This window comes from Anopheles gambiae, chromosome 2 (genome assembly GCF_943734735.2).
Source record: "Anopheles gambiae chromosome 2, idAnoGambNW_F1_1, whole genome shotgun sequence".
NCBI lineage: Eukaryota > Metazoa > Arthropoda > Insecta > Diptera > Culicidae > Anopheles > Anopheles gambiae.
In genome coordinates, this window is record NC_064601.1 from 6,288,470 (window position 1) to 6,310,829 (window position 22,360).

At 46.2% G+C, this 22,360-nt stretch overlaps 1 protein-coding gene across 30 annotated transcripts in view; it reads left to right on the forward strand.

Annotated features, from left to right (window-relative positions):
• Positions 1–22,360, forward strand: part of LOC1281595 (forkhead box protein O) — a 64,929-nt gene that overhangs the window by 32,042 nt on the left and 10,527 nt on the right. For 29 of the 30 annotated variants that reach the window (XM_061641089.1, XM_061641088.1, XM_061641090.1 and 26 more), the window contains exons 4-10: positions 12,610–12,832; positions 12,942–13,026; positions 13,664–13,921; positions 14,482–14,659; positions 15,825–16,008; positions 16,108–16,214; positions 16,313–16,651. In XM_061641089.1, coding sequence (XP_061497073.1) covers positions 12,610–12,832; positions 12,942–13,026; positions 13,664–13,921; positions 14,482–14,659; positions 15,825–16,008; positions 16,108–16,214; positions 16,313–16,534 — 1,257 coding nt within the window. In that variant the 3' untranslated portion in view covers positions 16,535–16,651. Of the gene's footprint in view, positions 1–12,609; positions 12,833–12,941; positions 13,027–13,663; positions 13,922–14,481; positions 14,660–15,824; positions 16,009–16,105; positions 16,215–16,312; positions 16,652–22,360 lie in introns of all 30 variants that reach the window. The other variant, XM_061641101.1, reaches the window with a different exon arrangement.

Sequence of the window (22,360 nt, forward strand, 5' to 3'; positions counted from 1 at the left end):
ATTTGATATTTCAAATGTAAAATCGGTTCGTACGGTGTTTGTGTGTGTGTATCCGTCTGTGGATATACATACCTGGGATGGTTGAAGTGGAGTCAATTTTTGGTGGCACGACTCTTGTCGCTTGACTCTCGATGGGGCGCTGCTGTGCTGCTTTTGGTGTGTTTATTCTTGCTCAAAGTTTGCAGGAAAAGAAGAAGTAGTTACGGGAGATCCAGAGTAGGATCACACACAGATCTCACATAGTGGGACGCGACGCGGGGGTGGGAACGAGAAAAGTAAATAAAAATGTCCGCGTCTGATGTTGGTAGCAAATAGAGCATCGAGAGCTGAATGGTCAGTGGGCATCAGATTGGGTGGCACATAGAAAAGTGTATCATTTTACCGTAATGTATGTGTAGCTCTCCATGTTTAATGTGGATGATCTTCCTCGTCCAATCGCCGAGCGGGAAGGCTTCTCAGAATATACTCAGCATCAACCATCAACAACCATATCCTCGTACGTGCATCGTCATCAAAGACAGCCCGTGCTCTGCGTTCCATCGCTTTCTCATTTGACCATCGAGAACGGCACAGCGTGTTGCTGTGTGTGTCGATTTGGTCGTCCTCCACTTCGCCGATCGAACTGCTTTGCGAGCAGAAGTTAGAATAAGAAGTTAACACGGGCCCATCCGTTTGGATCAATGCGATTTATAGCACAACAGTGTTTTAAGGGGAACGCCGATGTCCGCCCAAAGTATCGACTTTTCAACAGCCATTAAAGTAAGAAGCTGGTTTTGTGAAATATGTATCGAACGGCCCGCGATAAGAGTGTAAAGTGGAGGGCACTGCATTGGACAGGATAAGGGAGAAAAATGGTTTCACCTTCCCCAACTACCTTCGCTCCGTCATGGGGTGCTACAACACCACCATGCCTTACGAGGTCTTAGTCGTCGTCATTCGGTCAGTGTTGTAGGCGTCCGTGACCACCGTCGGCCAGGCAACCGCATTTATAATAGGCTGTTGTATTTTTTTTAAGGCGCCAAACGAAAGATCTTTTCCGGAAGATTGATTCGTGAATAGTGAGTGGCGAGCTGGGGAGAATATGGCCATTGAAATATTTGAGATACTTTCTACCGGCAGTAACGATTTCTGGCGTTGACGAAAAGCATACTTTCCATACATTTTATGGTGCCGTGACCAGGATACAAGGTGAAATTCAATTTGTTCACAATTTAAAGATTGATTTTGTAGCGTTTTTTTTTGCGCCCAGTTTTTGGTATTATAATTATAATTCTCTTCAGGTTCGTGGAGGACCCTGCTGTGGCTGGCTGCCAAGATGTAGAAACACCGTGTCATGTTAATGGGAACACACTCTGCATATTTCATCGCAAAGTATCGATTTTTGCGCAAATGATTATTCATAATTTGGTTCGAGGAAAAGAAATTGACTTTAGGTGGTTTAACATAATACCACTCAACAACGCAACAAAAAAAGGGAGAACTGAAATGTCATCACCAGGCCCGTGTGTCCAGGCCAGCGTCCGTTTCGTACCGTGAGAGAGGGGGGTGATGGTGGGGATTTTTTCTATCGCTCGCTCCACCCTAAAACTCGCTACTAAGTGAGGCGTATCGCAGCCCATAGAAATATGTCGTTCGGCATCTTGGCTGCTGCCCGTTTGTTAAGTGAACAATCTTTTTAAAATTGAAATAAAATGCTTGAATAGTGGCTGAAAAAAAGAAGAAGTAAATCCCACAGAGTTAGTAGCCATTTCCCCATCCCCCTTTGTGGTCTGCAACGGGCGGATGATGATGGCGATGGCGATGGCGCTGGTGATACGATTCGAGGAAAATTAATCATGCTTCCATAAACCGAAGTTATGGTGGGTTTATGCCGTTTTGCGCGGCACAAACTGGCTCGGTCGGTCCGTCGTTCGCCCTGATAACTTCATTACTGTTTGTGTGTGTGTATGCGAGGTCGACACTTTCCCTTCTTCCCTAGAACGTCGCCACTAACAGCCCGTGCCGCGCTGCTGCTGCTGTGGTGCCCTTTGATCCGATTGTGTAAATCTCAACAATCTCCTCTGCCTCTCTAAGCCCGTGACAATTGTGCGGGGAGAGCTTGTCGGGCAAAGTGTTTATGGGTTCAACAGTGTTATAGATCCCTTTCCCTTCCTTTGATTCCGTTCCAAGCTTGAGAAAGGGTCGTCAATGATTCTTCCGTCAACGATTCGCTGAATGAAGCTGAATGTTTACGGCAAGGGGTAGCTTCTTAGGAAAATGCAGTGTGGTAGAATGCAAAAATCTCTACCACAGAGAATGCTGATAAGCCTCCCTTTTCGCAGTGAATGCCAGGGAAAAGGGCAAAGAATGAACTATTTCAAACTAATTTTCTGCTCATAACCTACAAAAATGTTAAATGTAGTTAAAATTCTCCAACAACATTCCAAATAGCACATTGCCGGAATAGCGTACAAAGAAATCCTCGAATAACTTCGCGTGACACAGTACAACACGTGGTTTTGTGTCACGCTTGGAATGTCCCTCGGAATGCGACAGCGTGTCGGCAAACTCCTCCGCATCGACTTCTGGGATTTCCCCCTTTATGCAGCCCAGCTTGTGTCCTACAATTTCTCTATTTTTCTTCGCCCCCACGGCGAAGGCGGAAGTCTCGCCACCCCCGAGATGTAGTATTCATCCTGCGTCCATTTCCCAGTGCCAGAGTCTGCAACGTCCCTCTATCTGTGTGTGTGTGCGTGTGTATAAAAACGAACACACAGCGGGTGACACTGGCTCTGGCACATGCGAATCATCAGTAGCAGTTTTGAATTTGCCAATATCCGTACTGCTGCTTTTTTTTGTCCTCTACTGCCAGAGATACTAAGCCCCATCCACTGGTACTGTCTCTCACTCCGGAGTCCACGCTCCACGGGTGAAGAGTACCTTTCACTCGCGTTCTTTTTCTGTAGCTCTGGTTTGGCCCATGCCTTCATTCTTTTTCTGTCCCCCCACCGGTCTCTCCCACACATCCACCGCCACAACGGGATTCCTGTGGCCACCCGCCCGGGAGAGATTGAAGATTGGAGGCGCCACCTAGACGTTGAGTTTCAGATTAATGGATCATTTTTCTTCTCCACACCTCCGCCGCCTCGGGAAATTCCCAACCTGCTCCAGCGGCAAGACCAATGGTGGGGAGAGCATCCTTTCTACTTTTTATTCTTTTTTATATATGTGTGATTGTGTGTGTGTGTGTAGTTGTGGGAGGGTGTGGAACATCGAACTTTTTCGCCTTCGATCAACTACTGGCTGGGGCCGCGGGTGGGTTTGAAACTATGTGTCTACCTCCTTCTCGCTCGACTTTTATCCGGGCGCTCTGGGGGACGCCGAAGGCTAGAGGCAGAGAACTTAAAGATTCCTCCCGAACCCGAACCACCCTTGCTCACCACCACCACCTTCACCTACCCGGTGAGAGGTTGATATACGTGAGAAAGTGTCCCTTTTTTGTGCGCGCGAGCTTCCACGGTTGCGTCAGGGGAGCGCAGTGCTGGCTCTTCCGGGTTTGGCTTGAGAGTAGAAAGAAATGAAGGGAAGAATAAAAAAATGCCGCTCCAAGAATAAAAAGCCGAGGCTCAATGGAACGGAAACACGTGGAGGGACGCGGGAGCGTCACGGTTCCGGCGTCAGCATCTCCAGTCAGCCCTAAATGCAAACCAACAACCAACCAGCTCGCCCCCGGTGCCTCGCTTAGACACACGAGTGCAGAAACAACTTCTTCTCCTTTCGGTGTGTGCGACAGGGAAAGTTTTCGATAGTGGCAATTCAATGCCCCCCTTGCCCCACCTCACAGCCCTTGCCCGTGGGCCATTTGTGTCCGTTTCTGCGGCGTGGCGGTTTTGTTTCACGCTGCCGTTTCCTTCCCTTGTCGCCCTTCGGTTTCGGTTCCTGCTTCCGGGTAGGTGCGTACATTTGTGTGTGTGTGTACATGGGGCAGAACTCTGAGCGGGACTGGAGAATAAATTTATAGATATATCGATAAATTGTTCCGTTTTTGCTTACACTAGACGCGGCTGCGTTTGCTGCTGCGTTTTCCTGTCCGTGTGTGTGTTCCGGATGAGGTGGAAAATTGGAGTCGTCGGACCATACTTTGTGTGTATTGAGTGGTCTTATCTCACTCTTTAAGTGGCTGCTTTAATGAATTGATTTATTTAAAAAAGAAAAAAGAAAGGCGGGAAGATGGGAGGGAAAACAGTCGCGCAACATAAATGAATACGGAATGAAATGTTTTAAAAGCGACCATATTTCAGTGCATAATACATTATTAATATTCTTCTTGAATGAAGTTTTACATGTCTGTGCGTTCTTTATCGAATTCTGAAAATAACAAGTAGTGCTTAAGTTAGATTAAATTCCAGTAATAGCTGAATAAGGTTTTAATAAATCATAATAAAAGACCGTAACATGCAATGACAAGATAGAAACATCACAAGTAAAAATGGAAGAAATTCATAAGAACTTTGAAAACAGAAAATTTAACTAAGAAACATGATAAAGTAAAAGAAAAACAAAAAAAAAGAAACAAAATCTCAAATGACCCACGTTATAATAAGACAAGCAATAAGAAGAATAATGACAAGAAGAATAACTAGATAAAAGTAATGATATGATAATGCAATACTCAATTTTGCTCTTTTTACAATTGGACCTTTCCTACAGGAAAAAAGGATTTTTGCCCTACATTTTGTATGTTTTACCATTAATCATTGTTATCATATTTCACTGAAACGCTGGCGAAAATGTATGCTAATTTCTAATCTCCTTTGGTAAAACCTTCTTCTATTTGTTTCCGTTTCCTACTTTTTTATATTCCGCATCCTCTCCATTGTGCTGCCTCCATTGAGGAATGTTCTCCGTATTAACCCAAACTGTGCCGTGCATCACAATTCCGCGTGCGACGACCATAAAACGCAATAAACTATCAGCTATCGTTGCGTTTTTTCAGGGCCCGTCGGCTTCAAACTCCCATTATCCTGCAGGAATGTTGCCACTGCGAGGCGCAAAAGTTATTCCTGCAATGGAGCGGAGAGTGTCGCCGACGTCGGCGGCGGCGGCATCGTCGCGTAGGTGTCGCCAGTGTGTCATGTGGCCCCGGTGTCTAGATGCCTAACGATTTGCGACAAAAACTCGAGCGCGCTGCCTGGCCTGCTTTTACGGCCGAACCCGGGGGGGTTGTGAATGTTGCTGTCTTTTTCTTGTTGGCTGTTCTCGCTTGAAGTTTCCCTCCTCCGTCGCACAAAACGCCTAGACACAGGTTGAAGGGCGCCGTCACCTGTTAAACAAAAAAATCGAACTCGAACGAGTTTTAAACGATCGAAGGTGACCTTTTTTGTTCGCACTCACGGAATGTCCCTAACTCAAGGACGAACCTGGAACACACACAGGCGCACAGTGGTTGAAATAATCAAAGGATTTGATTGTGATTGCGATCTACATGTTGCTTTGGGGAAAAAAAAACAAAAAACAGATGAAACGAGAAAAGGAAACCCTCGCTTTTTCAACCGTCCATCTCCATCTCCACCACCCATCGCCATTCTCTTCCATGCTGCTTATCCGTGGCCATTAAATCGTATCGCTGGTTTGTCATCGCATGGCCAGCCTAGCCTGTGTGTGTGTCTGTGTGACTCCTCAAGTACGGCCGGGCGCCTCGCACGATGGGAATTTCAACAGCTGCCATCTCCCGGCGATGGTGGCGCGCACATTCATAAATAAAAATCGCGATCGCATCGAGATAGTGTGCGCGCGCCCTCGCACGGAATATGACACAAATTATAAGTTCCTCAGGCCACTGGCCACACACTGGTGTTCCTCCAAACCAGCCGCGATGGTGGAGCACATTTATAAGACTATATCCTGTGGCCCCACTGTGTTGTGTGTGTTCTTTGGCTTCTCTTTATCTAATGTGCCTCTCATACCAAAACGTGTGTGGCGCTTCTATCGCGCCGCAATTTCCACGATCTCACTGCCTTGGGCGGCCCCCGGCCACAGTAGTTCCGCTATAGTTTTATAACGCTGTACGGCTGTTGCTTTTCCATTTCATTTGGCCATTACTTCCGGCGGCTACGACGGGGTTTTTGGATGAACGGGAAGGAAGGAGGCGGAAGGCCAGCAATCCTGGAGAAGCGTGGAAGTTTTGATGCCAGATAAAAATGTTATGTAATTTGAAGCATTCGCATACATTTGTGCTATTACGGTACGATGGAAAACTGTTTCCCGCCGCTTGCTGGAGAGGTGAAATAAGATAGAGAGGAGCCTTTTTTGCGGCGGGGGATGAAGAGAGCGAGAAGCCCGAGTTGCTAGGCAGCGATGGCGGCAGCAAGGCCGTGGACCGTGAATGTACAAAGGATATAAACGTAAATTGGATAAATGAAGCATCTCTTGTCAACATTTTCTCCAACTTCCTGCGTCTCTCTCTCTCTCTCTCTCTCTCTCTCTCTCTCTCTCTTGACACGCTCGTTTCGCGCGAAACTAGTTAGACCAAGTGGAATAAAAATGTAACACATCCGATCGATCTGGGTCGCGGCTGAGTTTGCCGATTGAGTTATCAGCCGAGGGTTTCGTTGCCGCGCCGCTCATAATTTGTTACTCGTGTGTCCAACTTTGGCTCGTACGAAAAATCGTACGCCACTTTGCTCTGTACTAAGGCTGAAATGCCAGTGCAGTATCGACTTATTTAATCTATATTTACGTGCGCGTAAGCGTCGGTCTCTCCCCTCCCGAAGAAAAAAGGAAGCAAACGATTATGGGCAAAAGTTGCCAAACAGTATTTACTACTCCACCAAAACGGAAGCAGGAAGATTGTTGCGAGTTTTTCGGAATATTTCCGAACTCGCTGGGCCGTTGTCGTCCGGCTGTTGTGCAGCTTCCCCTCCCCCCCCCCCCTCGTACATCCCCCATAAAGCATTCGCATTTAGCCAGGGCTCCAATCATTTTTCAGAGCGGTGGAGGAGACGCATGGTAAGCGCAACAACAAAAAAAAATGTGCCACACAAAAAAATAATAATAATAAAGAGCGTGCGGGCAGCCATGAAAAAAGCGCTTACGATGACAGTACGTTATCGGAAAGAGATTGACTTTCTTTATGGATGGGTGGTGGTGCCCCCTGTCGTGCTAGTAGAATGCCCGGTGTGTACTAAGTTTCGGGCAGAAAAAGGCCAAAACTTTAACCATTCCTTGAGTTCTTCCTCGCAGAGAAGAGGGAGGGCGATTCGTGTATGTGTGTAAGATCATAAAACCTAATCAGTGTCACTGAAAAAGAAAAAAGTTGACACAAATGTTAATGTTCCTTTCAGCGATTGGCAGCCTTCTTTTTTGCATTTGCATGGAGTTTGGCACATACGGCAAGCATAATTGTGTGAGCATCGTGCAAGGACACTTGGAGGTTCACAACGACGAGGGCCGCTAATGTGTTTCGGCCCTTTGATTAATGCATTCTTTGTGTTGGGTTGGGAATAACCATTCCCGTTGGTGTATCTCACCATTACCACGCTCCAATTGCAGTGAGTAGTTGTCGTAAAAGCGATTTCATTGGAAAATCAGGAAATGGGTGCATAAACTCGGAAAGTTGTAGCTTGATGTTGATTGCTGATACTCAATGAAAGTGCGTCATGACATGCCGAAGCGTCATGCGAATGCTTGAGTTGAACGCAATACTATGCCTGACAAGCTGCATATCTCCCATGATGACTATCGTGATGATCAGCGACATAAAATGTCACTTGGGCTGTCCAAGAGTTGGTTGCAAAAATGTCACCAAGCATGTGATGGTCTCACGAACTGTTTGAGTGTCACCTCTGATCATCACAGTATAGCTTGAGACGCTTACATGATTTTGTCAGAATTTGTCATGACTATGTTAGGGACATTTTGCAGAACTGATCACAACAACAAAAAAAGTCATGACAAAGTGACTGATCTAGCGTTGGTTGCTAAAATGTCACCAAGCATGTATTGGTCACACCAACTGTTTGAGCATAACCTCTGATCATCACAATTAGGCACGTGATGCTGACATGGATTTTGTTGCAGTCTGATTTTTTTTATAACATTGACATGACGGTAAGATTTTACAGCACCGGCCTCTATAACGAAAATGACTAAAAATCACAAATACAAAATACAAACTTATGTCACGATAATGATACCAGACAACCGCTTCATAGTACTTTGAATGAGTTTTTCTCAACAATATTATTTATTGACTACAAATACCATCCAAAAATGCTGCGAGTAGTCGATGGAGCCTTTACTCCATCGTTTCATTTAATAAAAAAGGAGTTTTGCATTGAATGAGATGAATATTTCAAATCTTTGCAATCTCTTCAAACAGTTGGATTACAAAACAGTTGGATTTTTCTCCAAATCGTCTGTTTGATCCTTCACACTCCGCAGTTATTCTGTCCACCACCCGTCGTCGTCCAGTCTGTGCTTGGACGGTGGTAATAAATTTAATTATTTTCCATTCCGAATGGCAACCTACTAATTTCAGCCAATTCAAATTCGCTTCTTGTTGTGTGCTGTGTTAGACGTGATCAAGCTGCCTTTTTTTTTTGTTCTGCCCCACCACTGACAGCCGAATTATTCGAGTCATTAAATGTGTATCAACCTCGCAGATGATTGGGATTCCCCCCTTGCTGTGTGTGTGTGTGTCTGGACAGTTTGTGTCCGCTGTGCCGGCGGTGGCGGTGGCAGTAGTACCACATTATGCTCATTAGTTGTGCTCAATTGCACCGAAAAGGAGGAACATACACAAGCAGGAGAGTGTGAGAGAGAGAAAAAAGTAGTCTGCACGTTAAAAATAGCAAAACCATTGAGCGCAAATGATAAATAGGAGGTTTTGGGTGCGTAGAAAACTCCTACCACACCATTGCGTTGCGCTGTTGAAGTGTGGAAGTCAAGGCGCGCCCGCACTTGCTGCCTGGTCATGCTGAGACGCGGAAACTTCTTTGAGCGAAGCAAATGCCGGCCAAAGAACCGGGAACACTAACTCGATGCCAATTGCGGCTGTACTTTATATTCATTAGGAAGACGCACAGAGTGGATGGGGATATTGTAAGGCGAGTAGTCCGTTGAAGGATATGATTTGTGATGCTTTTGCCCTGCTATATCCGCAGCAAAGTAGGAAAAATCCTTGTTAATGAAATAATTATTACTTGCTACTGGTTACAAACGGATCGTCGTCGTCTTTCTGTTCGAGTTTCCCGGGGTTGGTAGCGGTCGTCGTCGTCGTCGTCGGGGACTAATGGAAATAATTCCTTGCGGACAGACGGAAGCGCTTGCATTTTGTAATAAACTTACTTTGACGGCCAAGTCACATGCTGCCCCCCCGCCGGGCGTGCAGTTTTCCGTGTGGCATCGATCTTCAGAGGCAGAAGTTGTGGCAAGATAAAAGGGGTTTCCCGTTTCGCGCGTCCCATCATCCCATCCCCAGCACGGTGTCCCGATTGAGTTTTGTCGCCGGCGACAACATACTTTCTCTCCCCCTCTTTCTCGTGCTGGTCCTCACCGCCAACAGCTCGTGTTCGATTAAAAAGTTTTATGCAGAATGCGATATCGGTACAGGCCACAGGGCTAAGAGGAGAGAGTGCGTTCGTAAGGAGTAGCGTTCTTTTAAATCAGACGGTGCGCCAAAAAGGCGCCAACCGTACTGCTGCTGCTGCTGCTAACCCGTTCCCTAACGCGCGCGCGGAAATGGTTCGCTGGTTTAGGAGAAGGTAAGAAGCTGCTGCTTGCGACTATTTGGAGCTTCTTTCGCGAACAGTTTCGACGGCTGGCTGGCTAATGGCTGGGTGGTTAGCGCGGAAGGAAGGAGTGAAGCAGAAGGGCAAAATCTCCGATATGCGATAGTGTTCGAGGTTCGCGTAAAGTGCGCCAATCTTGCTTTTGCGCTCAACTTTTTTGTCGGGTCTCATTTTTTGCCGAATTTTTCCCAGCACAATTGGAAAGGAAAGAGAGACGTTTGGACAAAATGTGTCTAAAAGGTTCGACCGAATGATTCACAAAATCAATTTGTATTTAGTTGTTAGTAGTGCGTTGAGAAGTCAAATTCAAACTAGATTCGAAATTCAAACAGCTAAAGTCGATTAAAACGTTCCCTTCAAATGTATTTTTGCTTTTAACATGCTTGGCAAATTCCCACTGTCCTTCGATTAGAAACTCTTTTTCATCTTTTTCCACTTTCATTTGTGAATTCTTTTTTTGTTATATGATCGAGCTCCTCTGATGCTGTACTATATCCACCCCATCGCTTCTTATGCTTACACCGCTTAACTACACACTCGCATCTCACTACCAAAAGGGAAACCAGCACTTTGGCGAGATCCTCTTTTCATCGCAAACCCCGAAAGATTCTTCTGCCACTAGGGTTGGAAAAATGTCTGTTTTCAAATAACTATCCCCTTAACCCCATTATGAAATCTGGTCTCCTCTCGCTCTCTACCGCTGAATTGATCCTTGCCACGGAGGATATATCATAGCGCGAGAGATATTCACCATTCGCGAACGCTTTCGCTATGTCTCAGCTCAAGCTCAGCCCGGTTGCTGCTTAACGGCTTACATAACCTTCTATTTTTTGTGTGTGTTGCCATCCATGCCGTCTTATGAATCCATTTGGAGCGGCGGCAGCGCGATAGAGACAGCATTAAAGTGCGATTTAATGAAGTTATACACTTTTAATATAGTCTGATTAATGCCTCCAGAGGGCTGATAATTGAAAAGAATTGTTCTGAAAGCTTTTGCCGCTGGAAGCAAAAGGCTCGCTCCGCTCCACTTCTCGCCGAGGATCGCTTTCGCTCGTGGAGAGTTTACAAGTTTTTTTTTTTCAATTTTTCTGCGTTCCTATTCTTTGTTACTTGTTATCTGGAAAGTGGAATGGAGTTTTTTTTTTGCTTCTTCTGCTGCTGGAATGTGTAGTGGTGGTCATCGTCGTCCTCGTGTTTGCCGGAGAGTGAAGATGACTTTCATCGCCTGTATTTCCTTTTTTTTTGTTTTTTTTGTTTCCATTTGACTGCAGAGAAGCAATCTTACTGCTTTTTTTGCCTCTGCTAAATATGTTTCCAACCCCCACCGATTGTACAACATTTCTATTAGCCCCCTGTTGGGTACATTTCGATCTGCTACACTCCAGACAACGTCATAAGTTTTATCCTTTCATCAGCGCATCGGTGTTATGTGTCCTTCTTTCTTACTTCATTCCCTTGATCCCTTGGCTCTGCTGCTGGCTCGCTTTTGTTTTTGAGAACATTTTTCACTTCTTTTTTCCTAAGAAAAGCGGGAAGTTTTTTCTTCCACGCTTAAGATATGGAAGCAAAACTTTTCATCGACGTTTCAAAATTAATAACGCTAAAACGGACATCGATTGATATGAAACAAGATATAAAACCCGTTTTCTAGCGCTAGCTGCTGGTACACGTGTTGACGGTTGGCTTTCAGGAAGAAAGTTGATCGGTGTTATTAATGACTTTTCGTGTTTTATGATCCTGGGTGTGTTGGTGGAATTTGTTATTAATTTGAAGCACAACTTGCTTGAGTTATTGCTAAAGCGTTGTTATCTAGTCTTAAGAAGAAGCACTTGAAGGATATCTTTCTCCTAACAGGATAAAAATTTAGTTGATAAGACAAAGAGAAAGTGAATTTATGATAAAACAATGTATTGAATGAAGACATAAGCAAATGTGCATATGAATTTAAAAGAGTCCTTCAAGAAATTAATACACAACTGCCACAAGTAATTTCACTCTTCCGGGGGGTTTTTTTACGGACAATTTAATCTACCACGCACACGACAGCCGGAGACTTTTGTGAAATTTGTACTCGCCCTTCATGGTCGGGTCTCCGTACACGATTTATGTTGCCAATGGGTTGAGTTATGCGACCGTACAATTCACACTGGCAGTCGAATTTAGCGCCCAATTTCTTCTACGATTTGCCGATTGTGTGTGTGTTTGTATGGTTGAGGATGAAGGACGAAAACCCGTGTGCTCGAGCGGAGAGATCCCTCCAAAGCGAAGAACCTTCCCGCGACAGCAGCCTCATCCTTTCGAAGAGAGGACCCTTGCAACAAAACCGAACGGCGGCCGAATTCGTAACCTCTCTGCCCTCTTCTGGTGGCGTTCGAGTGTGTCTGGCCGGCCAATGCTGGTGGTAATTGAGCTGGCACAGAGTCGTCTGCTGCTCGAGTTTTTTTCTCCCCCCGGTCCAGTCCCAACACCACGGGTTTTCCACGACATTGCCGCCGCAGTTGCCGGCCAAGGCGCGCCAGTTGACCATCAATTATTTGACTAAAATTTATTTCCTTCCACGGTGCAATAAATTTTCGTTCGTTCGGTTCGCTTTCTCTCTCTCTCTTGGTTCCGTTTTCGGGTGGATTTCGATTTCGATTCCGTCCTGCTGTGCTTTCTCCCAGGACACACCGCGGCAGAGGCAGAGGCAGTACCTTTGTGCGTGCTTTCTTCGACAGTTCAAATACCCCCCGCGAACCGTTTTGATCCTTTTCCTTTCTGTGTGTGTATGTGATAGTTTGCGTCTAATTTCCGTTGTTTCTGACACCATTTTACTCACCTTTCTTCTCTTGTCTTGCAGAACTCGATCCGGCACAATTTATCGCTGCACAATCGCTTCATGCGGGTACAGAACGAGGGTACGGGCAAGTCGTCCTGGTGGATGCTGAACCCGGACGCAAAGCCGGGCAAGTCGGTGCGCCGGCGAGCCGCCTCGATGGAAACGTCCAAGTACGAGAAGCGCCGGGGCCGGGCGAAAAAGCGCGTCGAAGCGATCCGGCAGCAGGCTGCCCTCGGTCTGGCCAGTAAGTATATTGAGCCGCCCTGCCGCGGCGGCGGCTAGTGAGTGAGTGAGGGTCAAGTGTGGAGCAGACTAAAGCAGGCTTCTTTCTTTTCCGCTTTTTTTCCAAACAGCCAACCCACTGAACGATGCCACCCCTTCACCGAGCAGTAGCGTTAGTGAAGGATTAGATCTGTTCCCGGAGAGTCCACTGCATAGGTACGGCCCTAAGCTGCCCCAGTGCGGCGCTTAACATCGGCATTTATTCGATTTGATGTTTCACAACTGGTTTTTTTTTGGTATATTCTTAGTATTTTTCGGCAACCCATAAGATTTGTTATTAATTTTAAATGCAAGAAATTCTTTCCAACAGTAGTTAAGACGTTGTGTAGAACGTGTTTTTCAAATCTCTTTCTATATTACAATTATTGCTTTGAATGTCTAAAGTAGACGTAGCGGCTAACATGATTGAGAATGTTGAATTGAATTTTTATACTAGTTCTGGTAGTTTTTTTACTCCTTCTTAACGTCCACGTTCAGTTATTCATTTATACATCATAAAAACACTTATTGTATTGTTTGTTTTGCATTTTTATGCAGAAAGTTTTATTCTTTTACCTAATTATCGTTTATTTCTGATCATTTATTGATAGTTTTAAGTTTATCACCATTGATTAAGTTACTTATATGTTCTGTTTTTCATTTTCTTCTTTCTTTTTTTTCTCTTTTGTCTTTTCGTTTACTCTCTCCCCTAATGTGTTTTCTTCCCCATAACTTATACACTGTTCAACACAACCTGCGCCTTTCCTGACAAACATGACGGCAACGCTTGGATCCCCGCTATATCGCCTACCAGCGGTAACTTTCAGCTGTCGCCCGACTTCCGGCAGCGCGCCTCCTCGAACGCGAGCTCGTGCGGTAGGTTAAGCCCGATCCAGTCGATCGTGGGCGTCGAGAACACGTGGAACTATACGGCGGCGGACGTGGCCGACCTGGTCGACAGTGCCGAGCAGGCGCAGGGCGACGTGCTCGAGCTGGACATCGGTACGCTCGATCAGCTGGCCGGCTCGCTGGCGGACGAGCTGACGCTGCAGCAGAACGATTACTTCAAAGGGTCAGTATGGTTTCATCATCATCCACACCATCCACCAGTTGCTCTGTACCGCGTCGAGTGTACCACTGCCCAAGGACGCTCCTCAAAATGTGATCGCCAAAATGGCGTGGCGCCTTCCCCGCCATACAATACACTAGCCCCGTGTTATTGTGCATGCTTCTCTTTTTACCTACTGCTAGTTGAATGTTGTTTTTAGTCGCACCGGTTTCCTTTGGTTGTGTTTTGCGGTCTCGTTGCAAACTCCTTTTAAACCCCGTAGTAGTTTGTATTAGTATAGTTGCGCTGCCCTCCCTCTTATCGCCTATTATTAAACCGATCTTTGTTCGTTACCCTGCGGGCTTGAAGGAAACATACTACGTGCCCACGCACACACACATTCCCCCGTTTAATCCGTATCCCGGAAATGAATCGATCGCTCAAGCGCCTTCAAGCCCCCGTTTCATTGCTCCCCGTCGTCCCCTTTCATCTGTTGCCCAGCCGGCCCATCGGAAGCCACTATTATCAATGGGTATTTCTTTTCCTATTTTCTTTCCAACCTACTGGCCGCACTACTGGAACAGATTTACGCAGTCGACGGCGATGCACAATCAGCCACCGCCGCCACCGTACCAGCCGCCCCAGCCCTACTCGCTGATGGCCTCGGTCGCCCCGTCCTACGGTCTCCCGCAGCAACAGAATCAGTGCCCGATTCATCGCATACAACATTGTACCTGCATGCTACAGAATAATGCTCGTGAGGTAAGTTGTGGTGGAAAAATGGACCGGAGAGAGAGAGTGTGTGTGTGTGTGTGTCCGGAGAAAAGTGTGTCCATTGTGTGGAAATTTGCCGGACGACGATTCCAAACCGGGTGGCAAATCGTCCGACAAACAAGCTTAATCCCCTCTGCCTCTCGTCACGGCAATAGAGAGAAACCTGGTCGTAACACGGACTCACGGAACGTTGAAGGTGTTTGGGGATTGTTTGCAGCTTTGCACCTCGACTGCGATAGCATATTGTGCGTGGTGTTGCTATCGGTAACGCTTTTCTTTGCGGGTGTTATGCATTCGTTCAGCGCACCACGACGACAATACTGCGGTAAACTTTGACACAAATAAATTCAATTTAAAATGCAACGTATAAAAAAACGAGAGCTTGGCGTGGACAGTAAAGCCTCTGTTGGGGAATAAGACGAGCTTTTCAAACTGTTCAAACAGTACTTACAAGTGAATTTGTTACGTACATAGCAGTTGTCATACTTTAAATTTAAAACACAACTCGCAAAGACTGTAAATTCACTGCTCTGAAGAAAAATCTTTAAAATAAAAATGCCTAATACTGGATTTTTCTAGATGCAGTGCAGAGAAAACGCACTTGAACTAACAACAGTAGGAGTTTTTCGTTGCCAACCCATTAGGTGTAACATGTGTTCACTAACCTGGTACAACAAGATGTGCAAACAACAGATTTAATGCTTTACCGAAACAGTTTAAAAATAGTCCTTCGTTCTAAATTCATTTTTAAATTGATGCAAAAAGAAAATCACGCGTTTAATAAGTGATCCGATGAATGGTGCAGCGCGATTCGGCTGCGTTTTTTTCCCTCTTCTCACCATGAGCCGTAAGTTTGTTCAGATGGCTAGTGAAGGTGCTAAGAATTTTCGCCGTTTTTTTAAAAATAGTCACCCCAGACACTGCGAAAGCTTTCCCGTTTGCTTAGCCACCGAATTGTTTGCTCAACTGTGGCAGCTGAATGGCTGAAAAATGAGCAACAGAAAATTAGCAAATACCGATAGTGTGCGACCAGTTTCTAGCTCAGAAATGGCTAATAACGCTATCGGCAGCCCCCCCCCCCCCCCCCCAACCCGAAACACGTCACCTAATCAAACTTGTTTCTGCTCCTCTTCCCTTCCCTCTCACCGCACAGAGCATCTCACCGGCGTCCGGCACCGGCATGTCGCCCTCATATCCGCACAGCGAACCGTCACCTGACTACGCCATGCTAATTGGATCTCGCGTAATACAAAGAACGCCCTCGTCTAGTCCTCCGCTAACGCCAAATACGATCTGCGGATTGATAGCGCCACCGCCGCAGCAGCAGCAGCAGCAAGGTAAGTGTGATTCGCGAGCTCGTAACCCGCCGCGCCTCCAACCGACAACCTCTAATGCCATTCGTTTCGTGTTTCATTCCCGCCCGGCCGGCCCCGCAGATCCAACACCGCAGACGCTAATGGGTCAAGTGATGGAAGCTTTAAACAGCCAAACAAACATCGACGACATCAACATCAACGTGGAAGCGTTTCCGTGTGTGGATGAGGTAGGGGTTCACCCACGGGAGGAGGGGGTTCAAGAGGAGTGGGGTGGTACACTGTCGATACCAACTAACCGATTTTCCGTATGTGCGCGCTTTTGCAGGTGCTAAAGCACGAGCTCAGCTTGGAGGGATCGCTCGATTTCTCCAACCTGCCGCTGTCGATCCACAACAGCTACGCGGCCCCGAACAATTCCAACTCGTCCGACTCGTCGTCCGGGATCAGTGCGATGACCGCACCGTCCCCGAACCAGCAGGCGGCCGCACACAACCACGGCCAGTACGCGGCCCGCACGAGCGTCACGCCACCGTCCTGGGTGCACTAGGGAGTGTGTGATGGAGTGCGCGGTGCATGGAGCCGGTACCGATGGCGCGATGGCGCGCATCGGTCCAGTGAATTGAACGCTTTTCCGAGAGCGGACCCAGTGCCCAAGTGCTGTGAGGTAAGCGATGAATCTTTGAGCTGGAAGGAGTTTGTAGAATTTGTGTTAAAATTGAGATTTTCTTTGGGAGTGGATGTCCTTGGTCCTGTTAAATTTAGTTAAGTTCTGTTTAAGTTTGTCCTGTTAAATTTAGATTCAAAAACTATCATTCCAAATACTTCAAATTATTGTGTTGTACCAAAATTTAGTCGTATACGCTATGGGTCGAATCTTCTTCCCAATAATACAGGGTTTTCCAGGAGTTCTCATAGATGTGGGACACTTTATAAACACTTTCTTACGCGAAATGAACTTAATGTCATGGGAATTGGACTCTCCAGCACTCTTGTTGGACAAATCCAATAGGAATTTCCAAGGAGCTTGTCCAAAAAGGGTGCCATAGAGTCCAAATTTCTCCGTATGAAGTTCACTTCCAATGGGAAAGAGTCTAGGAAGTGTCCCACAACTATGAGAACCCCTGGAAACCCCTTTAAGCCCGGGCGAGGGGCATTCATGCCAAGTCAAGGAAGGTCACAAAGTACGAGACGCCTCCAAAAGTCACCCCGCCCGGTAAAAGTTTTTGCTCGTTGGTGCGTTGTACTTGTTGGCAAATGTGCCTGCATTCTTTTCCTCCAACCAGCAAGACAAGCCGCGTGTACACGTTGCCCTGCGGGGCACTAAAGCTGTCAGAAAGATGTGGCGAACAAGTTTGCCGCTATGAGTGGTTACGTCCTCGTATGGAGGCGACCTTTTCTTTCCCCCTTATCCACGCGAATCCGACCCACGAAAACTCGGGGTGCGGGGAAGGCAAAAGTTAGGGCATAATTTGCTGATTGACTTTCTGGCGTCAGGAGAGCAGTTTGTCCAGAGAACGGGCGGCAAAAGGGTGCGCATTTGGTGGGTGAACATTTCGACAGACAGTCGAGATTTGGTTCGGGGCTGCTGCTGCTGCTCCCGGAGCATGCCTGCTCGGAGGAGGCCGTGGTGGAACGGTTTTGGTGGGTACGGTCCAATCCAATCTCGCCGGCGATGTGACGACGGTCCTGTGGACGGTGTGAAAAGTTGATTGAGCGGTAACTTATGCTGTGCTATGCTGTGCCCCATCGTCTTCAAAGGTGGTTTGGATTTTTTCTCTTTACCATTCTCCCCATACGGTCGTCGGATGTATACGTTACATCATGAGGTGTGTCATGCTTTACACGCTTTAACCTCCGGCACTGTAAATCGCCCAGTCGACTTCCCACTCGACTGCTCCTGTGGCTCTGGACTGATATCCTGAAATTTGAGGTTGTGCCATCAGAGTTTGCCCTCATCTCTCGTGTACGAACGTTGCTTACTGCCTCCTCGCACTTCTGCCTTTAATTATGTGCCGGCAGCTAACAGCAGAAATCACACACCGCCCACTCTACCACCATCCAGCTCCCTAACGTCGATCGAATGTCCTTCGGTAGCGCGCGCGAGAAAACATCAAGCTTGGCGCGTCGTCTTGTGCCAGTCAGTCAAGCGTGGCCACCCAAGATGAACGATTACCGCAAACGCCACCGTGCAGTGTGCAAGAAGCCGTCCGGCGTCAAGTCATCGACGGCCGCGGCATCTCATTACCACCACCCTCCGTCCGTTCCGTGCAAAAACCCCCCGTGGTGTGGTGTGGGCCGAAGCTTTGCTCACCCGCTGCGTTGATTGATCTTTTAAGCGAGCGTGGCGAGCGTACGAAAGGAGCCCCAGCAAGTGAGCTGGAAGGATACGGATTGGCGATTAGTATAAATTATGCAAGAAATTATGTTTCATCAAACTCGGGCGCTCCTAACGCGGGTTGTTCGGGTGAGAGGGATGAATGAGGTTCCACTTTTCTACCCTAGCAGTGGTTGTAATATCGGTGGTGGTGCGCCTAGCAAAAACCATACGGTTCGTTGGAGAATACAAGATTATGGAATGTTTTCTTTTTTTCCCCGCTCTCCTGATTGTGCTCTCCCTTGCTTGCTTGCTCACCCGTGCGCCTGGTGGTGGAATCTTCCATCCCGAATTCGTTTCGCTCCGCCCAACCGAACATGATGTGCATCTATATGCATAAAACAAGACTTGGTGGCGAATGTGTTGATGAATTAAGGTTTCTTTTTGGCTGTTGTCCGTTTACTTTCATCAGCTCGTTTCGAGAGTTAGAAGAAAAAGTATAAACATCTTAAATCCATGTTATACATATTGACTTCCTTTTTTACGTAAATTAAAGAATATAAGGGAAGGAGCGTTTATTTATTTGAAACATTTCCACATTTTGTACGACTCCCGTTGATTTAATTTAAAGTTTCTCCTCAATTTGACCTTTAAAACATATTTGTCTTGCAGCTTAAAAGAAATTAGCTTGAAAATTACAAATAAAATGTTACCATGTACGCATATAAGCCCTTTGGATGTTTCGAGGAACCTTACGTACGCAAAGTTCCTTCTCCCGCAGTAACGCATTTCCCAGAACGGAAGCTTTTCAAAGCAGTATTATTCGGTATGTTGTGCTACCGCCGCGCCTTGGTCTTATGTCAATCACTGGAGATGCAAAAGCACCTGGGCGCTACTTATCGGTCTCTGCTTCTGCCGGTCGTTGCAACCGTACGGTTTGCAAGTACGCAACGAAGCCAATTGAATTTAAAACAAGTACTCTCTTGCCACGCCATCTCTTCAACAATTCACTACTATTGCCGTTGATGGTACTTCCGAGAAAATACCTGTGAACTTGCGAAGAGCGAGAGAGGGAGAGGAGCATCATTTAAACCTCATTCAATTGCACGGCCCCATGGACCCCAGGGGGGTGTGGATAAGGTGCGCTCCAAAAAGCCGGTCGGCGCCTATTTTTCTACCAAGTCTTTGCGCTGTTGTGAATAATCTACTTTCTTCAGGTACGAGGCTTGCCGGCGGCAGCTTCTTGCTTCAATCTGGGCTGGTGGGAGGTGGTACCGTTTACGGCTCAATTTCATTCTTTCTTTTCCGCTCAAGACATCTTAGCAGTGCCACCCCCCCCCCCCCCCCTGTCAGAGATTATTCACCCCCCCCCCCCTCTCCTCACAGTGTGGATTGCTTTGAAAGGTGAGCCTCTGGCTGCTTTGATTTGTGCGCCTAATGTGGTCGTCTAACATTACGCACGAACGCGAGTGCTTTGGTACATATCGTGTAGCGAGAAACACATTAGCGACGTTGCTATTTTTATGTTGCGAAGTAAGAGAGGGAGGGAGGGAGGATGGTTTGGGGGGCCAGATAAAAGCCCAACGTCTTCTGGTACGATGTGCTAAAGAGATTAATTAAAAAAGAGACTCAATTACGCAACGCTCGGGAAGAACATATCGCTTCCAGCAGGTGCTTCTGATCCTCGGGGCACGACGCATCATCAAAAGTACTTTGATATTTTAATTAAACAGTAGTGTGAGAATGGGAAGGTGAAGAGTGAGGGGAAGAGGGGAAGCTGATTGAGGGCATATTTTTCTTATTTTGTTAACAGTGTTCCTCATTCCAATTTTATGGAAAAAAGAGAGCGCGTGATACAAAAATATTCCTACAATAAAGAGGGAATTATTGTTAATTACATTCATAAAATTGGAGAGACACTTTTTCGAATGAATTTGACATCATTGTTTTGCTTCTAAATCAAAAATAAGAAAATTTAATTCATGGCTCAATAGACACACTCACTCAACTAAAACACCGCCCGGCTGTGCCCAACCAAAACTAGTCGCGAAATGAATGCTAATTCCATGAATCTAAATTTAATATCTCAGTGCATCATTGCAATTCTCAACCCACTACAACCACTACTACTACTTCTATTGGCAGCACCCGATCGGAATAAAATGACTTTAAAAATACCACAACAACAACAGCTCAATTTATTCATGACGACGCGCGGAGCTTAGCTAACACGCCTTTTATTTGGCCAAACTCCCCATTTTTGCATACGAAAATTAACCAATTTGTTGCGGCCAGCTCTCTGATGGTGCTGCTGCTACTGCTAGGTTTTGAAATGGAAAATATTTCATTCGTGATTTATATTTTTATATTTTCAACTTCTGATGCGCTATTCTGTGTATAAAATAAATCGCTTGTTTCTTATTTTTTGAATGGAATGGTTTTTACTACTCGTGGCGATGTACTATGCGATGGGCTCCTAACTTGGTGGTTGGTGGTTTCTTGTCGGATGCTACTTGTTGCACGCTCTACCCCCCAACCATCCATCCATCCATCCATCTCCCTTTCAGATTAGATCCTGATAGGGGGAAGGGCGGGCACTACACAAAAAAAAGGAACAGGCGAAAGATACACGACATGGCAACAAAATAAGTGTTTGTTTACAGATTGTTTCCGTCCGATAGCTATCCCGTCCGTATATAGCGCTGCGGTTGCTGCAATCCTTTATTCCGCATCCTGTTGCCATCGTACTGTGTGTAGTGTACTAGTTGCTGTAGGATGGTTTGTTTTATGCCGATTTTTGTGCCATCATGTGGTCAGTTTTTGGTCGGAGTTTATTGTGCAACAAGTGTGGATGTTTGTATATTTGATTAAATATTCAAATCGTTTACTTTATTTTGTATTTTTAAATTGGGCAAAGGGTTCAACTGACGACTGATGAAAACCACAATCACGAGAAAAACATTTAATTTGAATCATTTTTATCCCGGTATGTTCTACAAGCTTTATAAAGCTTGTGCAAAACTAAAGACAAATGTCTTCGTTTTGCCAATAAAAAGAATACTTCCCCCTTTTTCCAACTTCCAAGTTTCCTGGAAGCATGCCATTCATCAGCCTGCCCCCCCTGAACCGTGTTATCTATCTATCTGTCGTTCATCACCCCTTTCGCGCGCCGTCAAGTCAAAAGGGCTGCGCGGCCCTTCGCCCTCGGATGAGTTTCTCTGAAGCCTTTGGTCCTTATTTTATCGAGATATGACAGCAAACAGTTGCCAGGGGTTGCAATGCTAGCAAAAAAAAGAAAAGATTTGTACAAAACAAAGTGTAAGACGAAAGAAACAATCCTTCCTCCTTACACAACACGAAAAGGACGATAGAAAAAAGAGATGTGCATGAGAAGGGGAGCATTCGCACTCAAGCACGGCTCATCATATCGTTTCTTTTGCTGTGTGTATCGCGTGTAGGCAAGCGCTGCGTTGCTATTGCCACTCGCATTGCTTTGAGAAACACTTCTCACGGATTTTCCGGGTTTTTTTGTTTGTTGCTGCACTTGTTTCTATTGTTAAGTTAAGCCGATCTGCTTACGTCGGTGGCAAATGTGTGTCAGAAACGATATGTGTTGCTGGAGTGTTGCTTGCTGAGGCTTTTTGTGTGACAATGGAGCTTCCTGTGGGAGGGACATGAGTTTTTCACCTTATAATACTTTGTTTCTTAGTATCAAACGGCTTAAGCTTTGCGGAAATCAATTGAAATGCGCGTGTGTGTCTTGCTGGGAAAAAATACGTAACACCTTTGCCATTCTTCCGATAAGACTTGAACGTTTGACCCATCTACTACGGTCAGCAACAGTGTGTGAGGTGATCAAAGAGAGAAAAGAACCAGTTGGGAAGGAAACACCATCATCCACCATCACCACCACTGCACCAAGCTGAGCAGAATCTATCTCCTGCCCGGGTTATTTTATTCATTTTAAATTTGCTCAACGATAAAATCATGCTCGTAAACTTTACAACCCGCTGCTCCTGCTTCTCGCCCCCTTTTGCAAGATGAAGCATGAAAATGATC